The 20,905-nt window shown below is 26.4% G+C and overlaps 1 protein-coding gene across 5 annotated transcripts; it reads left to right on the forward strand.

The window, feature by feature from the left end:
• The first annotated feature begins 318 nt into the window (after positions 1–318).
• On the forward strand, positions 319–18,571 carry LOC129614395 (uncharacterized). 5 transcript variants are annotated; one of them, XM_055528986.1, is made up of 12 exons: positions 319–534; positions 701–1,544; positions 4,724–6,174; positions 7,698–7,737; positions 7,798–8,715; positions 9,428–10,287; positions 10,348–11,995; positions 12,055–12,360; positions 12,420–12,679; positions 12,750–12,912; positions 14,638–14,932; positions 15,000–18,571. In XM_055528986.1, the coding sequence occupies exons 2-12, from the start codon at positions 815–817 to the stop codon at positions 15,178–15,180; spliced, it is 6,852 nt and encodes a 2,283-aa protein (XP_055384961.1). In that variant the 5' UTR covers positions 319–534; positions 701–814; the 3' UTR covers positions 15,181–18,571. The 5 variants fall into 5 exon arrangements, with proteins under 5 accessions (XP_055384961.1, XP_055384951.1, XP_055384968.1 ...); XM_055528976.1 differs by having other exon boundaries at positions 7,698–8,715; XM_055528993.1 differs by having other exon boundaries at positions 4,874–6,174; positions 7,698–8,715.
• The last annotated feature ends 2,334 nt before the right edge of the window (positions 18,572–20,905 follow it).

The following is a 20,905-nucleotide window of genomic DNA, read 5'->3' on the forward strand; positions in this document are numbered from 1 at the left end:
GAATCACATGTAGCGAATAAAAGAATTTTGTTAACTATTTGAATATATGAATACTCCAAAATATCATTACATTACCTTTGAAAGATATAACCACCGGAAAACGTTTTTCAATTTGATCGAAATCTTAAATTTTTTTCTTTAATATTCTATAATTTCTAATAAATCCCAAGAGATTTGTTTGCTTTTCATTTTTATTTTAATTGTTAATAACAATGAAAGCTAAAAGCCACATAAAACCAAAAAAGTAAAATAAAAACATTACTATTCCTTTTAATTAAAAAAATACATTTTTCACATTTTTATTTTCAGGGTGTAAAATCGAAAATTCATAATCACAAAAACAAAATTAACAGCAACAAAAGATCTAAAAATGCGGCAAAAAATAGAAAACCTCTGGATGCGATGAGACCTCATAGAGCGTAAATAAAAAAAGGAAAAGCAAAAACCTCATTATTTAAATTGTAAAATGATTAGAAGGCAACTAAAATCATCAACAAACATTTACAGCAACACCAACAACAACAAACATAATGAGTAAATGAACCAAACAAAATTCCCTTATTTTCTTAGTTTTTTACTTTCTAACGATAAGCAATAACATAAAATAAAAAAAATACATAATTATATTTTTTTAAATTTAATTACTCAAAAGAATTTAAAATATTAAAAGTATTATTACAATTTCTATTAAAACAAATAGTCGTACATACAGATATATTCATATACATGGACAGTTAATTTATTCTACATAAATTTATAAAGTTCATTAAAAATAAGTAAAACCTATATCAGAGCAAAACAAAAAGATATTAAAATGTCACGGTTACCTGAAAACGATAACATTCGTAATGATATTTACGAGAATTTACCATGTCAGGCAATGTATAATCAATCAGTTCATAAAATTAAACAACAATCCATAACCATTACTCAAGCAAATTTACAAACACAAAATGCGGCAACAGTTCCAACACCATTATCAATTGTTGCCAATAATGATCTAAATAGTTCGTTATTGTTAAATAATAGTAATAATCAACAACAACCAAGTTTAAATAATTCTGCATCTGCTATTGTTGCTTCCTCCAACAACACTGTTGCTATAAATTCAAATAACGCAAAGAAAATAAATTTATCAAAGGAGTTATTATATGCAACACCACTTCGTAAATCAGATCGTTTTAAAAGCAATAATGATTCAACATCACGTAGCAATAATAGTAATAATAGTAACAGTAATAATAGTAATATAAATAATAGTATTAGTAATAATAGTAATAATCGTTTCATTACTAATAATCATAATTATCAGCAACAACATCATAATCAGCAACAACAACAGTATCATAACCAACAGCAATTAAATCGTATTAATAATGATGATATAAATAACATTAAAAGACAAAATAATGATAAATTAACTAATACTGAATATAAATTGATAAATAAAGAAAATAATTCATTTATAACAAAAAATAGTTGTACAACTAATAATATTAGTAATAGTAATAACGGAAGAATTTCACCATCATTAATTGCAGCAGGTAATAAATTTAATAAAAACAAAGCAAAAAAAATTTCGATAATAAAAAATTTAAATTTCAACTATTTTATAATTTCATTGCTTACTGTTTTCTTTTTTTTTCTTTTAATTAATTGTAATTTATTTTTGCTGCAATTTTATTATTATTATTTTATACTTAAATTCTATTTTAATTTTTAAATGTTGATGTTCATTTTAATGTCATTTTATATGTTTTCTTTATTTATTAATTTTTTCGTTTTTTTTAAATTATTTTAGAAATATTTAGTTAAGTTAATATTAAATTTCTAATTAGTTTAGAAATTAGTTAATTAGTTAGCTAGAGTTCATTAGTTTTACTTTTCCTTGCCCGTAAATACTAAAGTAAGCCTTAGTTAGAAATTATTGAATTGAACAAGTGTTCAAGTGCAAAATTTTTCTATTTTGCTTTCGAAGTTGTATGATTTCTTTGAAATCAGCAAAATATAAGCAGAGAGGGTGCGCGTGCTAGAAATTGCTTCTAGTCATTCTCCATCTGCAGTCCATAATCACTCCGAGATAAGGCTAGATTTCTTGAGGTCCATTATATAATCATTTTGGATCGCAAATTCGAAAATAGATATGCCAATCTAACATGTATTTGGGCTACGTACATATCTTACTGTACATATTTATATACAGTTGTTTATTTTTATAAAATTAAATGATTTGAGTTTTTTTTTTAATAAAAGAAAATGCATATATTCATTAATACGGTCTGCTTCAAAATAGCTTATATAATGTTGTCCCACTTATTTATGTGAAAACATCGTGTTAGCATTGTCATAATAAATTTTAGCAACTTTTCGAAATTATATTGGAAAAGAAAAACATTGTGCATTCATTTTTATAATGATTTTTGTTTATCAAATTTTTAATCAAATTAATTTTGATTTCGCATGATGCACATTTTTCAACACGGCATTTGAAATACGAAAAAAACTATGTATGGGTATAATCGGAAAGTAATCGATGTGTAATCATGTAAAAATCACGTACGAAAATGAATCAATACGGTAATACTTTAAAGTTGGGTGTCCAAAAATGTCAAAAATACGCATCGTATGCGCATCATATTAAATCAGCTGTGCATCAATTTTTTTTGCTGTTTTGTATTGATGCAGTTTTTTTTAAATGAAAGCTGAGAAGTTAATAATTTATTATTTTAACTCAATAACTAACAAAGTTAATTATTTCTTTATGTACGGTATTAATATTTTTAAATGTTCCATTATATTAAAATCTGCAAAACTTAATTGAAATTAAAAAAAAAATTTCAATAGATTTTCAGTTGTTAATAATTTTAATACTCTTATACAAAACCTTTTCAAAATAAACGCCAAAAAATATATAATTTAGAAAGTGTCCAAAAAGCCAAAATAATATTGCATCAGCAAGGTAGACGCATCATATCGGTATAGCATCAGCAAATTTTTTTGCATCGCAGCTGCATTGATGCAAATTATTGATTACTTTCCAATTATACCCTATGTTAAAGCACATTACAAAGCAATCACAAAATTTGCAATTCTAGAGGTTGTAGAATTCCATGTAAGTAGAATTTAAAGATTTGCCCAAATTTAAATATTTAAATATAATACAATTTTACAATAACGTAAATACACATACATATAGCATTTTTCCATTAAATTAAACAATTTTGACATCATATTAATTAATCCTTTCTACAAAAGGGTTAATTTCGAAAAAAAAAAGTTTAATTTGAAAACAAAAAGTTTTATTAAAAAAAAAGAAAAAGGTTAATTTAAAAAAGAAAATATGTTAAATTGAAAATAAAAAAAGTTTATTATGAAAATCAAAAAGATTATGTAATTGGAAAAACGAAAAGGTTATTTTAAAGTAAAAAAAGTTAATTTCCAGTAAAAAAAGTTTAATTTAATTTAATGCCAAAATGGTTTAATTTAATAGAAAAATGCCATAATATGTAAACTTAAATGGCGCGGACTAGCAAACAAATCCAAAAGTAGAAAAACAAAAGAATTATCTCCCACCAACTCTCGTTGAATTTACTGATTTCTAGTTTACTTTTTAGCACTTTTCCAAAAAACTTAAAAAAAAAGGACTTAATAGTTTCATTTTTTTCATCCGACGGTCCGGTCAGTCCATGTGTCTGTGCGCGTGTCTATTTACAAAACTCTACGCCCTCCTAACTTCTACAAGATTGAAAGCTGAAATTTTATACGTACATAGATCTTTACTAGAAACTAATTTTCGTAGAACCAAAATTTTACTTATATCCCCCCTCTGAAAGTTAACCCCCACCAAAACCCTAAAAAAGCCATTTTTCAACTATTTATTGTAGTGGAAACATAGGAATTTTCCAAATTTTACTCCTCCCCCTCTCAAGCTTTTTCAAATTTCTATAAATGCAGAAAGCTAACGGTAAATGCCATGCTATTAAAAAATATAATTATTTTTCTTAACTCATGGAATTAGCCCTTAAAATCGAGCATTATGTTAACGCCTCTTTAATTTTTTTTGTTTAATTTCAAAAACTGCATACATTGCTAATCCTAAATGTACGCCAGTGATGACCAATCTTTTTTTAAATTTAGCTAAATGAGGAAAAGCAATCGTTTCTCGGACCGCAGTTATAGCAGATTTATTTTCTAGTTTCGAAATGTTGGACAAAAGTGTTGCAGTTTCCAAAAATGTTGTAGTTTCCAAAAATGTTGCAGATACCAAAAATGTGGGAATTACAAAAAAGTTGCAAGCACTAAAAATGTTGCAGGACTTAAAATTGTCTGCACCAAAAGTGCTGCAAAAATATGTTACAATGTGGAGATTGAGGACAGCTCGGCTTGCTGAGCATTATATAAGCGTGGTTTTTTAATTTTTTAAAATTTTATCAAACTTATTTTATTATTTTTTTGTATTGGTGAAAATTAATCGATTCAAACCATGCTAAAGCTAAAAATTTGTATATTGAATTAAATTTTTTAGACTGTGTTAAAACAAAACGGTGTACAAAAGATCTGAAATTTTTTGGAATTTTATTTTTTAACAAATATTAACATTAGATCTTTATATTATAAATCTATCAAAATTATATTAAGGAAATCATTTTAGAAAAATTAGAAAAGAAATTATTCTATGATCCATTATGTGTTATTATTACCACTTTGATTTTTTTATTTTAAGCTTCTGGTAAAACAAATAACGATATTGCCACAAATAGTTTTGAGGAACGTCGTATTTTAAGTTTTCTTAAAGACACAACACAATGTCAAAAAAAACTTGATATGATATCAAGTGGTAAAGATTGCCCTAATTCAAGTTTTTCATGTTTAGCACGCGAAGAACATTTCGCAAATTTAGTACAACAAAATTTTCATCAAATAGATACAAATGCAATAACGACAGATTCACAAAAATTTAATAGTATCACAACACAATCAAAGGATATATCAACAACTGTATTATCAATAGCTGATGAAACAGCAAAACTTATCGATGAATCTGTTAAAAATTTTCATTCTCAATCACAAAAACAACAAAATATTTTACAAACAGATCACCTTAATTCATTTGGTGTAACACAAGATTCAACAGATAATATAGAAATACTAATGGATAAAAAATTATCACCAGATAAAGAAGTAAATGGTTTTATTGTGTCATCAACACCATCTACAGCAAGTAACAATGCAACGATAGTAGTTGCTGCATCAGCTAATCCATTACCCATACGTCATTCCAGTAATGTTTACATTAACCGTGAATGGGTACTAAAAAAAATTGCTTTGTGTTTAGAACAAAGAACAACTGGTAAAAAATCTAATACATCAGCAAAATTAGAATTGTCTGTAAAAGAATCTTCTGTATCTGCAAGCTCATTCTTACCAAGGCCGCCAACTGGTAATTCAAGTGGCATAAGCTCAGCTGGTATTGGTGGTTCAACGTCAACTTATCATGGTTGTTTAGTATTAGGGTCTAATGGATCTGGTAAAACTGCTATATGTCAAGCAATAATGAATGGTAATTCTGGTACAAAAGGAATATTAAATCGTAAATTGCTTGCATGTTATTTAATCAATTCACAAAATCCAGATTGCCATAGTTTAAGCCTATTCATTAGAAGTATTGTATTACAAATTTTAAGTCACTCCAGTGTGATCTCAAAAGATGATATCGGAAAAGTATTTGATGAAACATTTGGCCAAACAGGAGAAAATATTAGTAATAGTTTTAACGAAGATTTAAATATACAAACTCAACATGCACAAACTAAAAATAAAAATGGAAATGATAATAATTTGAATCGTTCTCAACAGAATAATAGCAATTTAGAAGAAGAGCTTTTAATAGCTGAACTTAAATTAAGTGGTGAACTAGATGAATTTGCTGCTACAAAACCCTCGAGCGAAAAAAATAAAGAAAGTAAAGATGATGTTAATTCTAGGAAAGTTGTTCAAAGACAAAAATCAGCACCATCACCAGAAAAAATCAGTGTTGATGGGGAAGAATGTGAAAATGCGGAATGTGTAACTAAAAATAGTTATGGGACACATCCACCCAAGGCCAATAAAATAAATAAAGGAGAAAAAATTAAGGAATCTGACCGTGAGAAACAAATTCAAGATCAAGATAAGGTAATAAATAAAAAACTTTTCTTTTTTAATTTTTATAGATAGGATAAGAAGGATATTGAAAATTTTTTGTCTGTAGTTCAGTCTGTAGTCAGACAGCAAAGATCTGACGCGTTCAAATTTGCATTTAATTTTTTGCATTTATTTTTGCAATAATTTGCTTTTTGCAAAAAATGTCGCATAAAAAAATGTTTACATTTAATTTTTTTGGAAAAAAAAGTCGGTAGAAACATGTATTTTTCTCGATTTCCTTTACTTTCATTTCTAGTGATTATTCTTGATAAGCTTTTTGCATTTAATTAGTTTTAAAAATTCATAATATAAATTTTAATTTTTTTTGCAGAGGCTTGAATTACCTATAATCTATTGTTGTGCTTAATATTATTAGATTTAATGTCTTATTTATGCTACCATGTTTAAATGAGTATCGTTAAGAGTCTATCAAATCAGATATTTCACTACAATTTCTTTTTTTTTTTTTCAATTTCAATTTTCAAAAAAATGCTTTATTTATTTTCTTTTTACATTATAATTTTAATTTTTATTACATTATTTTAACCTAATAAAGCTTAGGACTACTTTCAAATTTTTTTTAATTTTTTCATTACTGGCTCTCTGCTGGAGCACTTTAAGGAATTCGCTTTACTATAATTTTACATACATTTGTTTTTTTTTATTTTATCATTGCTCATTTTTTTTAGATATTTAACTGCACCGTTGTAATCCTTTTTTCCATTTTATTTTAAAAAATTTTATAAGGAGATGTAGTCTATCTATGTATGTCATATGAACCTTAAGGATAAAACTTAGTGTTATACGAGGGTGTATAACTTTTATTGTTGCTATTATAATTACTGCTATGCTGCTATTCTAAAATGTTTGAAAAATATTTTGACATAATTACATATGTATGTTCTACATGTCCGTGTTTTTATAAATTATCAACATTTTTAATCTTTTGAAAACTTGACTCTGTTGGGGATTTCCATTCTTGTTTTGGAAAAATTTATAAGTCGTATGTATTCGGATGACGCTCGGCTCGTACTTTATTATGCATATGTATTATGTTCGCAGTTTGGAATTGATCAAAGACTTTATAGAAACAGTATATGTATAATATAATATTTTGTTTTCCTTTTTTAAAATAAATACGTATTCTTCTTATATCCAATTTCTTATTGAAATATCCATTATCTTGAAATATCAATACGTATTTATTTTGAATGATAATCTCGGTTTCGATACTTTCTTTTCATTTTTATTTGGCCAATCTCAATTCTGTATAACACGAATTAAATTCTAAATTATTAAGTAGTAATTTTATTATTTTTCTGTTTTTGAGATGTTCGACAATGTGTTGATAAATGGTCCAACAATTTTCAGTAAATTTTTCATTTTTTTTTAGGAATAAAAAATTTGGTCTAATTCTACCAATTCTATCGTAGCGCTGAAAATAATTTTTTATATTTCAGAAGCCATTTTAATATTAATTTATATTTATGTTAATTTACAAATTTTGATTTTAGAGTGTGTCTAATTTGAAAGAATTTGGTAAAGCAGAAGATGGTAAAGGCTCAAACAAATCAAGTCCTAATAAAAAATCAAAAATTCCTATTTCAATATCAGGGCGGTCAAATAGCAGTATTACAATGACATCTGTTAATAGTAATGGTCAAGCAAATCCCACTAAATCCGCTAATAATACAACAATTCAGCAAGGCGGAGGAGAAGATATAGCAGATGTTTTAGGGGATGAATTAAAAAATGAAATTGAAGCAGAAATAAATGATGACAGCGCAGCTGAAGCTAATAAAGATCTTAGTAAAACAGCTGAATCACCTACAGAATCTGCAAGTAAAGACATTATAGAAACAGAAAAACTACATCAAATCAATAATGATGATTATAGTACTGAATTAGAAAAAAATTCAGAGACTAATTCTCAAACTGAATCAGAAAGGTATCAACCAAAAGAGAGTCCAAAAGAATCCTTAGCTCCACTTGCTTCACTTTTGTGTTCTGGGGGAGCTCAAATAAAATCCGCAACTGGTACAATAATACCACCACCACTACCAAAACCTAAAAGTTGTCGTACTGTTATTGCAGATAGCTACTATGAAATGTTAATTAGTAATCCCGAAATTTTTGAGTGTCTAAATGTTGACAACATTGAAAAAAATCCCGATGAATGTTTTAAAAAAGCTTTGCTGTTTCCATTATTGGAACTGACTCCGCCGCGTACAGCTTTGCTAATGCTAATCGATTCAATTGATGAGAACTACATTAATGAGGGAAATTTAATATCGACTCTCAAAGGTCGTACTATGACACAAAAATCAAGAAACATTGCTGAATTGTTGTCGAATCATATACATTTGTTTCCAAAGTGGCTTTTCTTAGTTTGTACAACTAAAAAACAAACAAAGCATATAACAAAAATGTTTACAGGTTTTAAAAAAATTACGTTGGACGATCTACGAAAATCGCACGTCGTAAAAGATGTTCAAGAATACATTATTAATCGCTTGAATTCGGATTTCAAAGGTAATATTAACTTTTTTTAATACTTTAGTTCTGTGTTTTTACTCGTATTTGGAAACAAATTTTGTAATTTTTATATATTATCAAAATAGTAATTATGGTTACACATGATTAAATTTTTTTTGTGTCCATCTTAAACTAACGTTGAGTATATTCCACCAATTCACAATGCTCAGAGAGTAGTTTAAAAATAATTTACCAAATTTATATGTAAATAAAATAGTATTGAATATTATTTGTTTCAAAGATATTTAAAAAGTATAATATTTGAAAGTAATTAGAAAGCATTTAAAAGAATTCAATGTATTAATTTAGAGAAAGCTCTTATGACAAAACCCCTTTAAAATAAAGAAAAATTTCCTTTAAAAAAGACACTTTATTTATGCTTATATATATATTTTTTCGCGCAACATACATATTTCATCAAAACTTCTGTATAATAAAACGTAGAAAATTTTTTTATTTTTAGAAAAAAACATAATTTTATAAGCCAAAAAAAACCTTAAGAAAATGCTTGTCAACTTTTACTACATGTGAAAACTCAATATGTAGACGATTTTGTATAAAACATTAAAAATTTTCGTCTTACTTTTAAAAAATACTCATATTAACTCTCCCTGCGGTATTAACTTCAAATATTCAACAGTTCTAGCACTACCAAATTTTGAAGCAAAACAAAATTATTTTAATAAATAATTAATTTTATCATTTTTAGGAACTATAAATTTGACTAAGGAAATCATCGAAAGTTTACATCAGTTGTATATAAAATCAAATGGATGCATTCTTTATTTAGAAAAAGTACTTAATGGGATCAAAGATAATTTTTTTTCATTTCGAGAAATTAAATTAATACCATGTACTTTGAATGGATTATATCTGTATATATGTCAAAAATCATTTAACAAGAAACAATATTCAAAGGTTCGGCCAATATTAAATATTTTACTGGCTTCTACTGGATTCGTTGACCGCTTATTCTTGTTTAATTGTTTACGGGCTCAAAATTATACAATCGATTTTGGCGAATTTGAAAAGCGTTTAGAATTAATGAAAAACATTTTAATACACGATGGTCTGAAAAATTCAAAAATAAAATTATTTCATAACTCTTTTGCTGATTGGTTAGTTGATGTAAAGTTTGCTACAAAAAAATTTATTTGCAATGTTAATGAAGGCCATGTTCTTATTTCGATGTATTATATGTTAGTAAGTGACATTTTATGCGCAAATAGCGTTCGAAGATTTTGTTATCATCTTATAAAGTCTGGAGATTATCTAACAAGTAAAAATATTAATATGGATCTAATATTAATGCTTTTGGAATCTCGAATTAATTTAAGTGATTGCTTTTATACCAACGCATTGAATTGCTGCTCTATCTGTGAAAACGAATACCGCAATGACCCGAATTTTTTGCCAAAAACAAAAGAAATGATAAGAAAATTTTTAAATAATGAATTAAATAACGATTTTTCTGTATTTTTGTGTGATTTCTTTAAACCAAGTTTACCCACAGACCCCAAAACCTTGAAATTATTAATTGAAACAGGAATAAATAATGCAGAATCTCAGGTAAAAATATATTTAGAAAACATATGTTAGAAACATAAATTTTCATTTAAAAATTCTCAGGCTTCTTGCGATTCGTCTCTAATTTCACCGGAACTATCCGAAAAATCAACGAATATCGACTTTGAACTTGCTGATTTATTACTTTCTAGCGAAAAGGCTTGTTTAGAGGAAATCCAAAGACCAAAAAGTTCTTCTGATAAATCAGATCAACGTAATGCTGAGAGTCAGGATGATAACACAAGCACATTACATCAATTGTCTGATTCACACCGCATTGAAATGCATAAGGGCAAGGCACTAATTCACATATTAGCTAATGACGGTAATGCCCATTTACTAGAAAGAGCGTTAAAGGCATGTAAAGGACCTATTGATTTAGAAATTGAAGATTACAACGGGCAAACTGCTTTAAATATTGCTGCCAGAAATGGTCATTTAGACGTCGTAAAACTATTGCTACATTTTACTCAACCTCTAAACGATGGAACTGGTCGTATGAAACGAGTTGATGTTAATCATGCTGATCGTGATGGTTGGACACCTCTACGTTCCGCGTCTTGGGGTGGTCATACTGAAGTTGTTAAATTATTAATAGCTCATCCAGGGTGTTCAATTGATTTGGCTGATAAAGAAGGTAGAACTGCTTTACGAGCTGCCGCCTGGTCTGGCCATGAAGATATTTTGAAAATACTAATAGAAGCTGGGGCTGATGTCAACTCAGTCGATCGACAAGGAAGAACTTCTTTAATTGCCGCCTCTTACATGGGACATTATGACATTGTTGAAATTCTCTTAGAAAGTGGAGCAAATGTTAATCATTTAGATTTAGATGGTCGAAGTGCGTTATGTGTTGCAGCCTTATGCGGGTCATCGGGATATAGTAAAGTTATTTCAACACTTTTAGAACATGGTGCACACACCGATCAATTAGACAATGATGGAATGTCTCCTTTACTGGTTAGTTCTTTCGAAGGAAACTCAGAAGTATGTGAATTGTTGTTAGAAAACGGCGCGGACCCTGATTTAGCTGATTTTATGGGCCGAACACCTTTATGGGCTGCTTGTACAGCTGGGCATGCTAATGTTGTAAAGCTTTTATTATTTTGGGGATGTGGTATTGATTGCATGGATGCTGAAGGACGAACTGTTTTAAGTATAGCGGCTGCTCAAGGTAATGTTGAAACAGTACGTCAGCTTTTAGATCGCGGTTTAGATGAGACTCATCGTGATAATGCGGGTTGGACTCCATTGCACTATGCTGCTTTTGAAGGGTTTCACGAAGTATGCGTACAAATATTGGAATCTGGTGCCAAAATTGACGAATGCGATAACGAAGGTAAAACTGCCTTACATTTAGCTGCACAGGAAGGAAGGCAGAAATGTATTCAAGCGCTGCTAGAAATTCATGATACATTTATGGATCAGAAAGCCCATGATGGAAAAACCGCTTTTCGCTTAGCGTGTCTAGAAGGGCATGTTGACTGTATACAAACTCTTTTGAAATTTGGCTGTGATGTTAATTCAAAAGATGCAGACTCAAGAACTACCTTATATATTTTGGCTTTAGAAAATAAATTAGATGTGGTCAAGTATCTACTGGATGTAACAGAAGTTGATGTTAATATACCAGATAGTGAAGGTCGAACCGCCTTGCATGTTGCTGCTTGGCAAGGGCACGCCGAAATGGTTAAACTTCTTATAACGTTAGGTAAGTTAAAAATTATGCATCAAAAATTATAAAAATATCATCTACGCTATCATCCCAAGGTAATGCAAATGTGAACGCTATGGATTTAGAATGTCGTACACCTTTACATTCTTGTGCTTGGCAAGGGAATCACGATGTCATGACTATTCTATTATACTTTGGGGCCATTCCCGATCACGCTTGCAAGCAAGGAGCTACAGCACTAGGCATATCGGCGCAAGAGGGTCATGATAAATGTGTTGCTATTCTTCTGAAGTACGGAGCTAATCCATATAAATCAGATCATTGCGGTAGAACACCAATTAAGCTCGCAGCGAAATCAAATAGAAATAATATTTTAAAGATTTTTGAAACTTTCGCTAAAAGTAAAACTATTTTTAAAATATTTTTTTCAAAAAAAACTTATAAAAATTATAATTTCTAGATGAAACAAATATTGAACATCAAAAAATTCATCCAAATATGTTAAGATCGCCGGATCAACCGCAAGCGCCACCATTTCTGACAAATCAAATGGCGCATATGCTCCCAAATAATAACAATGCTCCACCAACAAATGTTTTGAACGCATCTAACTCTACGCATAGCAGTAATTTTTATGAAAATACAATGCAATCAGATAATAGCAGTTTACAAAAACGTAAAAGTGTAATATCTAGTCAATCAACTGGTAGCAGTAATGATGTTAGTTTAATTTTTCTTTAAATTTTCTATATATTTTTTTTGCTCTATTGATAACATGTTATATTTTTAGGCTCCCCTGTCATTTACGCAACAACTTCAACGACACACAAAAATGAATTCCAGGAATAATCCATTTATCCAAAATACCCCCATTGTCAATACCAAATATCCTAAAGGACAACAGCGGCATTCACAAATGCTTGCAGATTTAAATGAGTATCAAATGAATATAGGTAAACAATAATCCATTTAATTATTATAATAATATTATATCTCTATAATAAAAAGCTAATGAATTCGATAGCTGATTCCAATTTAAAGAAAATTTTATAATCTTAATTTTTATAATGAGAAAATGCAGTAGTCTACATTTTATATATTTATGTATGTCTATATGTATTTTATTAGACAAATCAAAAAAAAAGTGAAAATAAAAATTCTGCAATTTTTTTTTTAATTCCATGCAGAAATCGGATCCGTTTCCGCTTTTGTTAGTTATGACAATAATAACCATTTGATTTTCTGTTAATTAAATTTTATTAAAAACTATCTACAACATGAAATTCACCACACTGGTTCTTATATTCTAGTCGATATACAATCAATATAGTTTGAGAAGAATCAAAATAGCTTGTCTTGAAAATGTCAGCTGCATTTTGATTAAAAATTATTAATAATTGAGAAATGAAACAGTAAAAATTAAAAGAAAGTAAAATTAGTGGCAATTGTTTGAGCTTGCACTTTTTGTTAAATCTTTTAAAATCTTGAAATTGAAATGGTTTGTTTTACTATATCTCCTGCACCTTAAATTATTTTTTAGCGTTTGATTGGTTAAATTAAAGCTTAAGTAACAAAAAAAATTTTATAAAAAAATTTCTTTAAACTTTGAAAAAATTTCATAAAAATTGTCGGGACAAAAAAATAGTAAAAAGATAAAAAAATAGGAAAAATTTAAACTTTTCTTATTCTTCCCAAAAGCACATGTATTCCCAAAAGTACATGTATAACGTGAAAAAATATATTTTAAGTCATCGATTAGCCTTTCACAAAATGTTGGTTTGAAACTTTTCAGCCCTATTATGAGCTTTTCGTTCATAACTCCGAAATTCGGAAAATTTTGAATTTCATATTCTCATTTCCGAATTACTAAATTCCTACTACGAATATTCGCAAAAGAGTAATCATAAAATACGTTCGCAGTAAAAATGACGCAACGAAAAAAATAATCTCACGTAGCAAGCAATTTAAACAGAGTGGTTGTTTGAAATTTTTATGTTTCCAACTTTTTCGTTGAAATTTGAGTTCTTTCAACACAGCTACTATGAAAAGAAATGAATTCATATTTGCTAAAATTTTTTTGTCACTTTTTAAAAACTAAAAAAAAAACTGCAAAACTCCTTTTAACAAATTTCTTGTTTTATGAAAGTTTTGTACTCAAATAGTAACAAAAAACATAAATAAACATTTGACAGTTGAAACAAAAAAATGATTTAGACACTCCGAAAAATTGTGTTGCTATTGCTGATTCATACAAAAGGGATATGTGATCATTTAAAAATCTACGTCGTAGCTAAGTTCTTAATTCGTAAAATTCTATGGGGGGAATTCATGATAGAGCTGTTTATCTTTTTTGAAACAAATAGCAAAAAAACTTACGCATGTTAAAATTTTCTTAAAATTCCTGTATCTCGGAAACCATTAAAATTTGGCACAATTACACATTCCCATTTTTGAGCCTCTAACCGATGATATAATATTCACTCTCTGGTAAATGTTATCACTATTGTACCTGGCAAGCAGACTTGCTCAACTTATTCTTCGTAATTTTTATACTTATTACAATTTTTATACTTATTACTTATAATTTTTTACTTATTCTTCGCGTTAATTTATACTTTTCATTTATTCTTAACTTAATTTTGTTTAATTTAATAAATTTAAAAAATTTAATTGTTTAGCGCCAAATGTGCAATCAAATGATGCTGATATGTTTGATATGGAGTGTATGTCGCCATTATATGCAACACCACCGCATTCTCCAAGTAGTGATTTAAGTTCTCCAGGACAATTGCCACAAAATCATGTATTTGAAGAAATTGGCGGAAATCATATTGGGTTAGGTAATGGATTAGCTGCAACACATAACATCGGCTCATCGCAGAAAAATGCATCTTCAACTGACAATCATTTTGCCAGGGACACTCATATGAGAATTATATTGGGAAATTGCAAAGACTCAAATAATTCAGCTAAGTAAGTAGGAAAATAATATATATATTTATAATAAAATGCGTATATTTATATCAATGAATCTTTTTAGTAAATCCAAAAGAAGTGGAATAGCAACAAATCCTGCTATGCGTCTTATACGAAGCCGTTTTGATTCTGCAGCAAATTTAATTAGAAGAACAAACAATATGCTTTCAAGTAATAATCAAGGCTCGTCAAGTATTGGTGTTAAATCTGGAACATTTCAGTGGCGAAAAGAAAGTCAAATGTAAAAAAAACATATTTATGGGAAATATAATAAGTAAATCTATAAGAAATAATAATTTATTTTTTAGTTTGATATAATATTATAATAGTGTTATGACCAAAAAAAAGTTAAATCTCGAATAAAAGCTCTTTATTCATTATATATTTATATATGTATATATATAAATGTATATCACATATATATATATACATATATATTCATGACTAATAACTAACATATTAATTTAATTATTTTAAATTATTTAAAATAATCTTGAAAAAATATTTAATTCGTAGAACAATAAAAATGTAACGAAATCGACAACATTATGTAATGTACTGAATATATGAAAAAAAAAAACAAAGAAAATTAAACAGAAAAATTTAAAAAAAATATATAGCACTATATTATACCTAATATTGTAATAATATTTATACTTTTTGAACTCAATAATTTATTTAACTAAACGTATTAGTATTAAAAGGCCTATAGAACTTAATTTTTTTAGGTTAAATTTATTTAATAAGAATAAAAGCTGTTTAAATTAAATTAGTTAAAATATTTAAGAAAAACAAAATAAAAAAGCGAAAAGACCAAAATCCAATGGCTTTTCATTAAAAATTCATTAAAATTATTTATTTATATTTTCGTTTTTTGTTTTACGATAAATATAATATTCTCATTTTTTAAGTTAAGTTTGTGATGTTATAAAAACGAAATAATCTTGCGACAGGCCTATATTTAATAATATAATGTATTCAAAATAATCAAAAGCATATTTGTGCATATACATATATATGTATAATTAGTTTATGTGTATATATATATATATATATATATATGTATTCATAAAATCCAAAATAAGCAAATTTATATTTTATTATTGCACTTATGAAAATAGAACATATTTAGAGAAGAAAGAAACATAAGGATCACGTTAAACCAATAGTGTTAACAACTATTATAAATAAACTAAATAAGTTAACTAAATACGTAAAAAAGCAGTTACTTAATAAATAAAATTTAAAAGAAAATAAGAAACCAATAAAAAATTTTAAAATGAACACATATAGTAAATAAAATATAATTTATATTTTAACTTATATTTAAATATAAATTTAGCAAATGATAAATATTTATTAGATTGCTTTTGCCCTATGGAAATTATTAACACAGTTTTTACATCCTTGAAAAATTTTTGTGATTGTTTTCCAATAAAATGCATGTTGAATTGAATTAAAGTTATGATCAAATGTTTAATTGTTTGTTCTTATTTTTTATATGCAAGTCCTTACAATTCTAAAATTGTAACAATTTGAAGATTAAAGTAATCAATCACATCCATATTTTCTACTAAGAATAAAGAGTAACAGAAAGAAGCCTTAGCTAAAAAAAGTACAGCATTTTTCTAAGCATATTGGAACATCGAACATTACTGTCATATTCAAACGAATTCAATGCAAACGAATTTTAATGTTTTTTGGGTAAATATACGTAAAAAAAGAAATGTTTTAAATGCTTATTTCTCTATAAACAACTTAGAAATCGCAATGTTTGATTTTCACTGTTGTACCAAACGGGCAATATGTTCTTTTGACACTAAATTTTTAAACTAATATTTGTTTTATAAAATAAGGGTATCTATTTTTTTCATAAAAATTATGTTAAATGTTTATTCATGTTACTCTTTATTATTAGGTTTTCAATTAGATTAAAGTTTTTGAAAATTTCTGAAATACATACCAAAAAAAAAATTTGCTACAATTTTAAATGACTCTATAAAAATTAGTAATTAAAGTATCTATTTTCAAATCCAACTCAATCATACTAATAATACAACAATTTGGTTTTAAGTTAAAATATTAAGAACATTTTCGAGTTGTGTAATACAAATATAATTTTTTTTGTATTGAAATATCCCGTGACTTCAATAATGCTTTAAAAAAGATTTAAATACGGTATTAATACGGTTGTAGTACCATTTCAGAGCTTTCAATACCTTTACATTGCAAAAAAAAACTACTAAAGGTTTTCGTACATTTTGGAATACAATTTTAACCATATCAGTACAACTTTGACGTTTATTTGAAAATTTCAATTAAAAGTTCTGTTCAAATGTTAATTTTTATAAAACATTTTATGCATTTTAAAAGAAAAAAATTTATAATTAGAACTTCATTTCTGAAAATATATGCTAGTTTATTTTATCGGTTATGTCTGGCAACATTTATGTTTTTCATACCCGATTTACTTTTATTTTACGTCTCCACTACGTATAAAACGCATTTAGGAAAAGTGTACAATGTCAAGAGCTTTTACTAAACTTTTTGGAACTTGATACTTTGTAAAATCGTGAGCGCATTATTGAAGTCACGAATTATTTTTTTCAAAACTTTTAATCACTACCAATAATTTTATTGCATAATGTCTATTTAATTGCACCAAGTTATTCTTTAAAATCTCAAAAAAAAAGGATAAATTTTTATTAAAGAAATATATATGTATAAACATATGTATACACATGTAGCTTGAATATATGTATGTAGTTATTTAATAGATTTAGGAAAAATAAAAATACATTTATTATTAAAAAGTAAAATTTCTTGACAGAAAATTTGAGAAGAAATCAAAAAAATTAATAAACTTATAATGAGAAAATGTATTGGATTGAATTAAATTAAAAAAAAAAGTTTTAAAAAAAAATGTAATGGCCTCAAAAATTAATTAAATGCACATACATAAATGTATGTACGTATAAGAGGAATAAAATAAAAGTATTAATAATTCTGATCTGAATTTTATTGCCACCGGAAATATTACCAAACACTTTTTAAAATCTTTAAGCATTAAATCTTTTATTTAATTTTAAAATCAAAACTAAACTCATACAAAACTTAACTTTAAAATTTATTCTTTTGAATATGATTCACTGTAGATTGAATTTTATAAAACAAGAATTAAGTTTTTTTTAAATCTAGTAAACTTGTAAGGTAGTAACTAAGTTTACGAAACAATTTAATAATTTAACAAAATATTTGTAATAAAACAAGAACAAAGTGCACAAAAAAGTTGGAAAACCTTTTAAATTTAGTTAGTTTAAAAAGTTATGTATAGGTAAATATGTACATATGCTTATAACTTTTACTGCCGATGTTAATTCAATTCTTACTGACTTTTTTAAGTTTAAAACTTAAAGTAATTAAGTTAATACGTTAAATGGCTTCTTGTAGAATAAACATCAATACTTCACATCAAGATCATCTGCCAATTTAATATGAAAATTACTTTTGATTGCATAAATTTAAAATATAAAAAAAAAATATTTTGCTAATTAAAAAAATTTATTGCAGTAATAAAATACAATTTTGAATTTTGGTAAAATAACAATAACTTATTTTATATGAAACTTTTTATTTTATGAGTATCTGTATATTTCAAGCTATTATTATTATTATTATTATTATTATTATTATTATTATTATTATTGTTATTATTATTATTATTATTATTATTATTATTATTATTAATATTATTAATATTATTATTATCATTATTATTATTATGTTTATTATAATAATAGTAAGAAGAAGAACATTATTATTATAAAAATATTTAAGTCTTATTATGATAAAAAGAAATTACATTACAAATTATCACAAACTTAGAAAGTAGAAAAATACATAAAAAATTACATAAATTAAAATAAAAAACTATAACATTTAAAACTCTTTAAGCTTTTGTGAAAATATATTATTTAATTTTTATTAATTCTGTAATTCTAAAATTTCAAATATGTAGTATGTTTTTAAAATAATTTATTTTTTAATTTTATGGTTTTTTTATTTGCGTTGTAAATTTTGTTTCAAAATTTTTTAAAATAATTATTGTTGTCTCCCAACAAAAATTTCGGAATAAAATAAAAATGGATAAATTTTTATAATTTTAGAATTAGTTTTTTATATCTAGTCTACTCTATTCCAAAAATTTATAAATTTAATATTATATTGAACAAAATATTATATAAAAGTTTAAAATAAAAATTATAAAAACATTACTTTTCGAACAAATGGGACAAACTTCAAATTTTTTAAACAATTTCTTCGGTTGTTTTCTTTTTAACAAGGACATCAATAAATTTTAAATCTTAACATGCTAAATATCTCTTTTAACTACATATTGTCAAAGTATCTTTTTAAACATAGTTTTGAAAATAATAACATTTTGTTATTGACCATAAAATTTGCGCCAAAACTTAACACGAAAAATTTTTTTAGTACAAAATGATTCTTTTAACCTACATATAATTATGCTCTATTTCAAAATGTCAAGTAAAGTAATGAGGTCTAATCAAAAATAAAATAAAGAGCGTGACTATCAAAAATTTACAAAATAATTAACGACTTACATATATGTATGTACATGCATATATAAAATAGGAAAGGAGATGAATAGCAGAATAATTTTATAAAAGTTTTTAAAACTTTTAATATGTAGGATATTGTTAAAATTACATAATTTTGAAAAGAAAACAACTGCATACTAAAAACATAAATGTGTATTGAAAAATGATAGTTGAATAAAAAAATTATATAACGTCAATCAATAAATTAATTATTACATACTTATATATGTATAATTAAAAAAATGAATATAAAAATTCATTATTTATAAATGTAATGTTTATCTTTAATAAGAAAATGAAACAAAAACATTTGATGAAAATATATACATAATATCAAAATAAAATATTTATTTCATTAAAACCAAATAAGTTTTATTTAAATTCTGAGAATAATCTTCATGCCATTAGTTGACTTTGATCAAGCCACTTGTCACTTTCAAAGTTTTAAGAAACTTTCCAATTTTTTTTGCTTTAATCAAAATTTTTTACAAATTTTTCCATTGATATTGTACAAAACACAAAATATTAGCCTTTATTAATACCCTTGGCTATGCAAGTCGAATGGATTAGGCGAATCGAAGGATATTTTAAATTATGATCGGCGAATGCTTTCAGTCCCCAGATCTAAAATATTGCTTCCGCAAGACGTTAAAAAACCCACAGAAAAAAATAAGGTTAACACCACATACATATGTACATTTTTTTGCTCTTTTGCAAAAACAATTGAATTTTTCTATAATTTAGCAATTACGGGGTGGTTGTCCATTAATTTATTTAAATGATCGAATTGTTTTAATTCGTTTTTTCACGCTTAAATTAATATTAAACAATCAACCTTTTTTACAATACTTTGTAGAATTTTATGAAATTTCTTTACAGATAGAATATCCAATAAAAAATACTTATGCATAAATCTAATATTTCATTCGCCAAGCTTGTCACACAGAATTTTCATTCGATAGATTTGACAGCTCATTCGCCAAAATTTAGGCGAATTCGCTAATTATAATACCAAAAATTCATATTCGCCAACAATTTCATTCGCTTCGCCGATCATAATAAGAGCTTAAATGTACCATTACCATAAAAAATAATGTACTTTTGGGTCTTGTTCATTTCGTTTCAAAGATTTGTTACACTGATGTTAGGTCTAGCAAGCCAAATATGTACATATACACGTATATGTACATATTGTACATGGTATATGTATTGCTCGCGAACCATAATTACACTATATGTCTTCGGTTATATGTTGAACTGATCACAATTGACGTCGTGAAAAGGAAGATACTTTTCCATAGTGCACTAGGTCCTCGATTAACGACGGCGATGCGTTCCGGAAAACTGC

Source organism: Condylostylus longicornis, unplaced genomic scaffold, assembly GCF_029603195.1.
Source record: "Condylostylus longicornis isolate FDR11 unplaced genomic scaffold, ASM2960319v2 ptg000004l, whole genome shotgun sequence".
In the NCBI taxonomy this organism is placed as follows: Eukaryota; Metazoa; Arthropoda; class Insecta; order Diptera; family Dolichopodidae; genus Condylostylus; species Condylostylus longicornis.

Bases quoted from the DNA above. Each gene is read 5' to 3' on its own strand.
- LOC129614395 (XM_055528976.1), top strand. From the start codon at position 815: ATGTCACGGTTACCTGAAAACGATAACATTCGTAATGATATTTACGAG. The intron at 8,716-9,427 runs GTAATATTAACT...TATCATTTTTAG, and splicing joins CTTGAATTCGGATTTCAAAG to GAACTATAAATTTGACTAAG. The intron at 10,288-10,347 runs GTAAAAATATAT...AAAAATTCTCAG, and splicing joins TAAATAATGCAGAATCTCAG to GCTTCTTGCGATTCGTCTCT.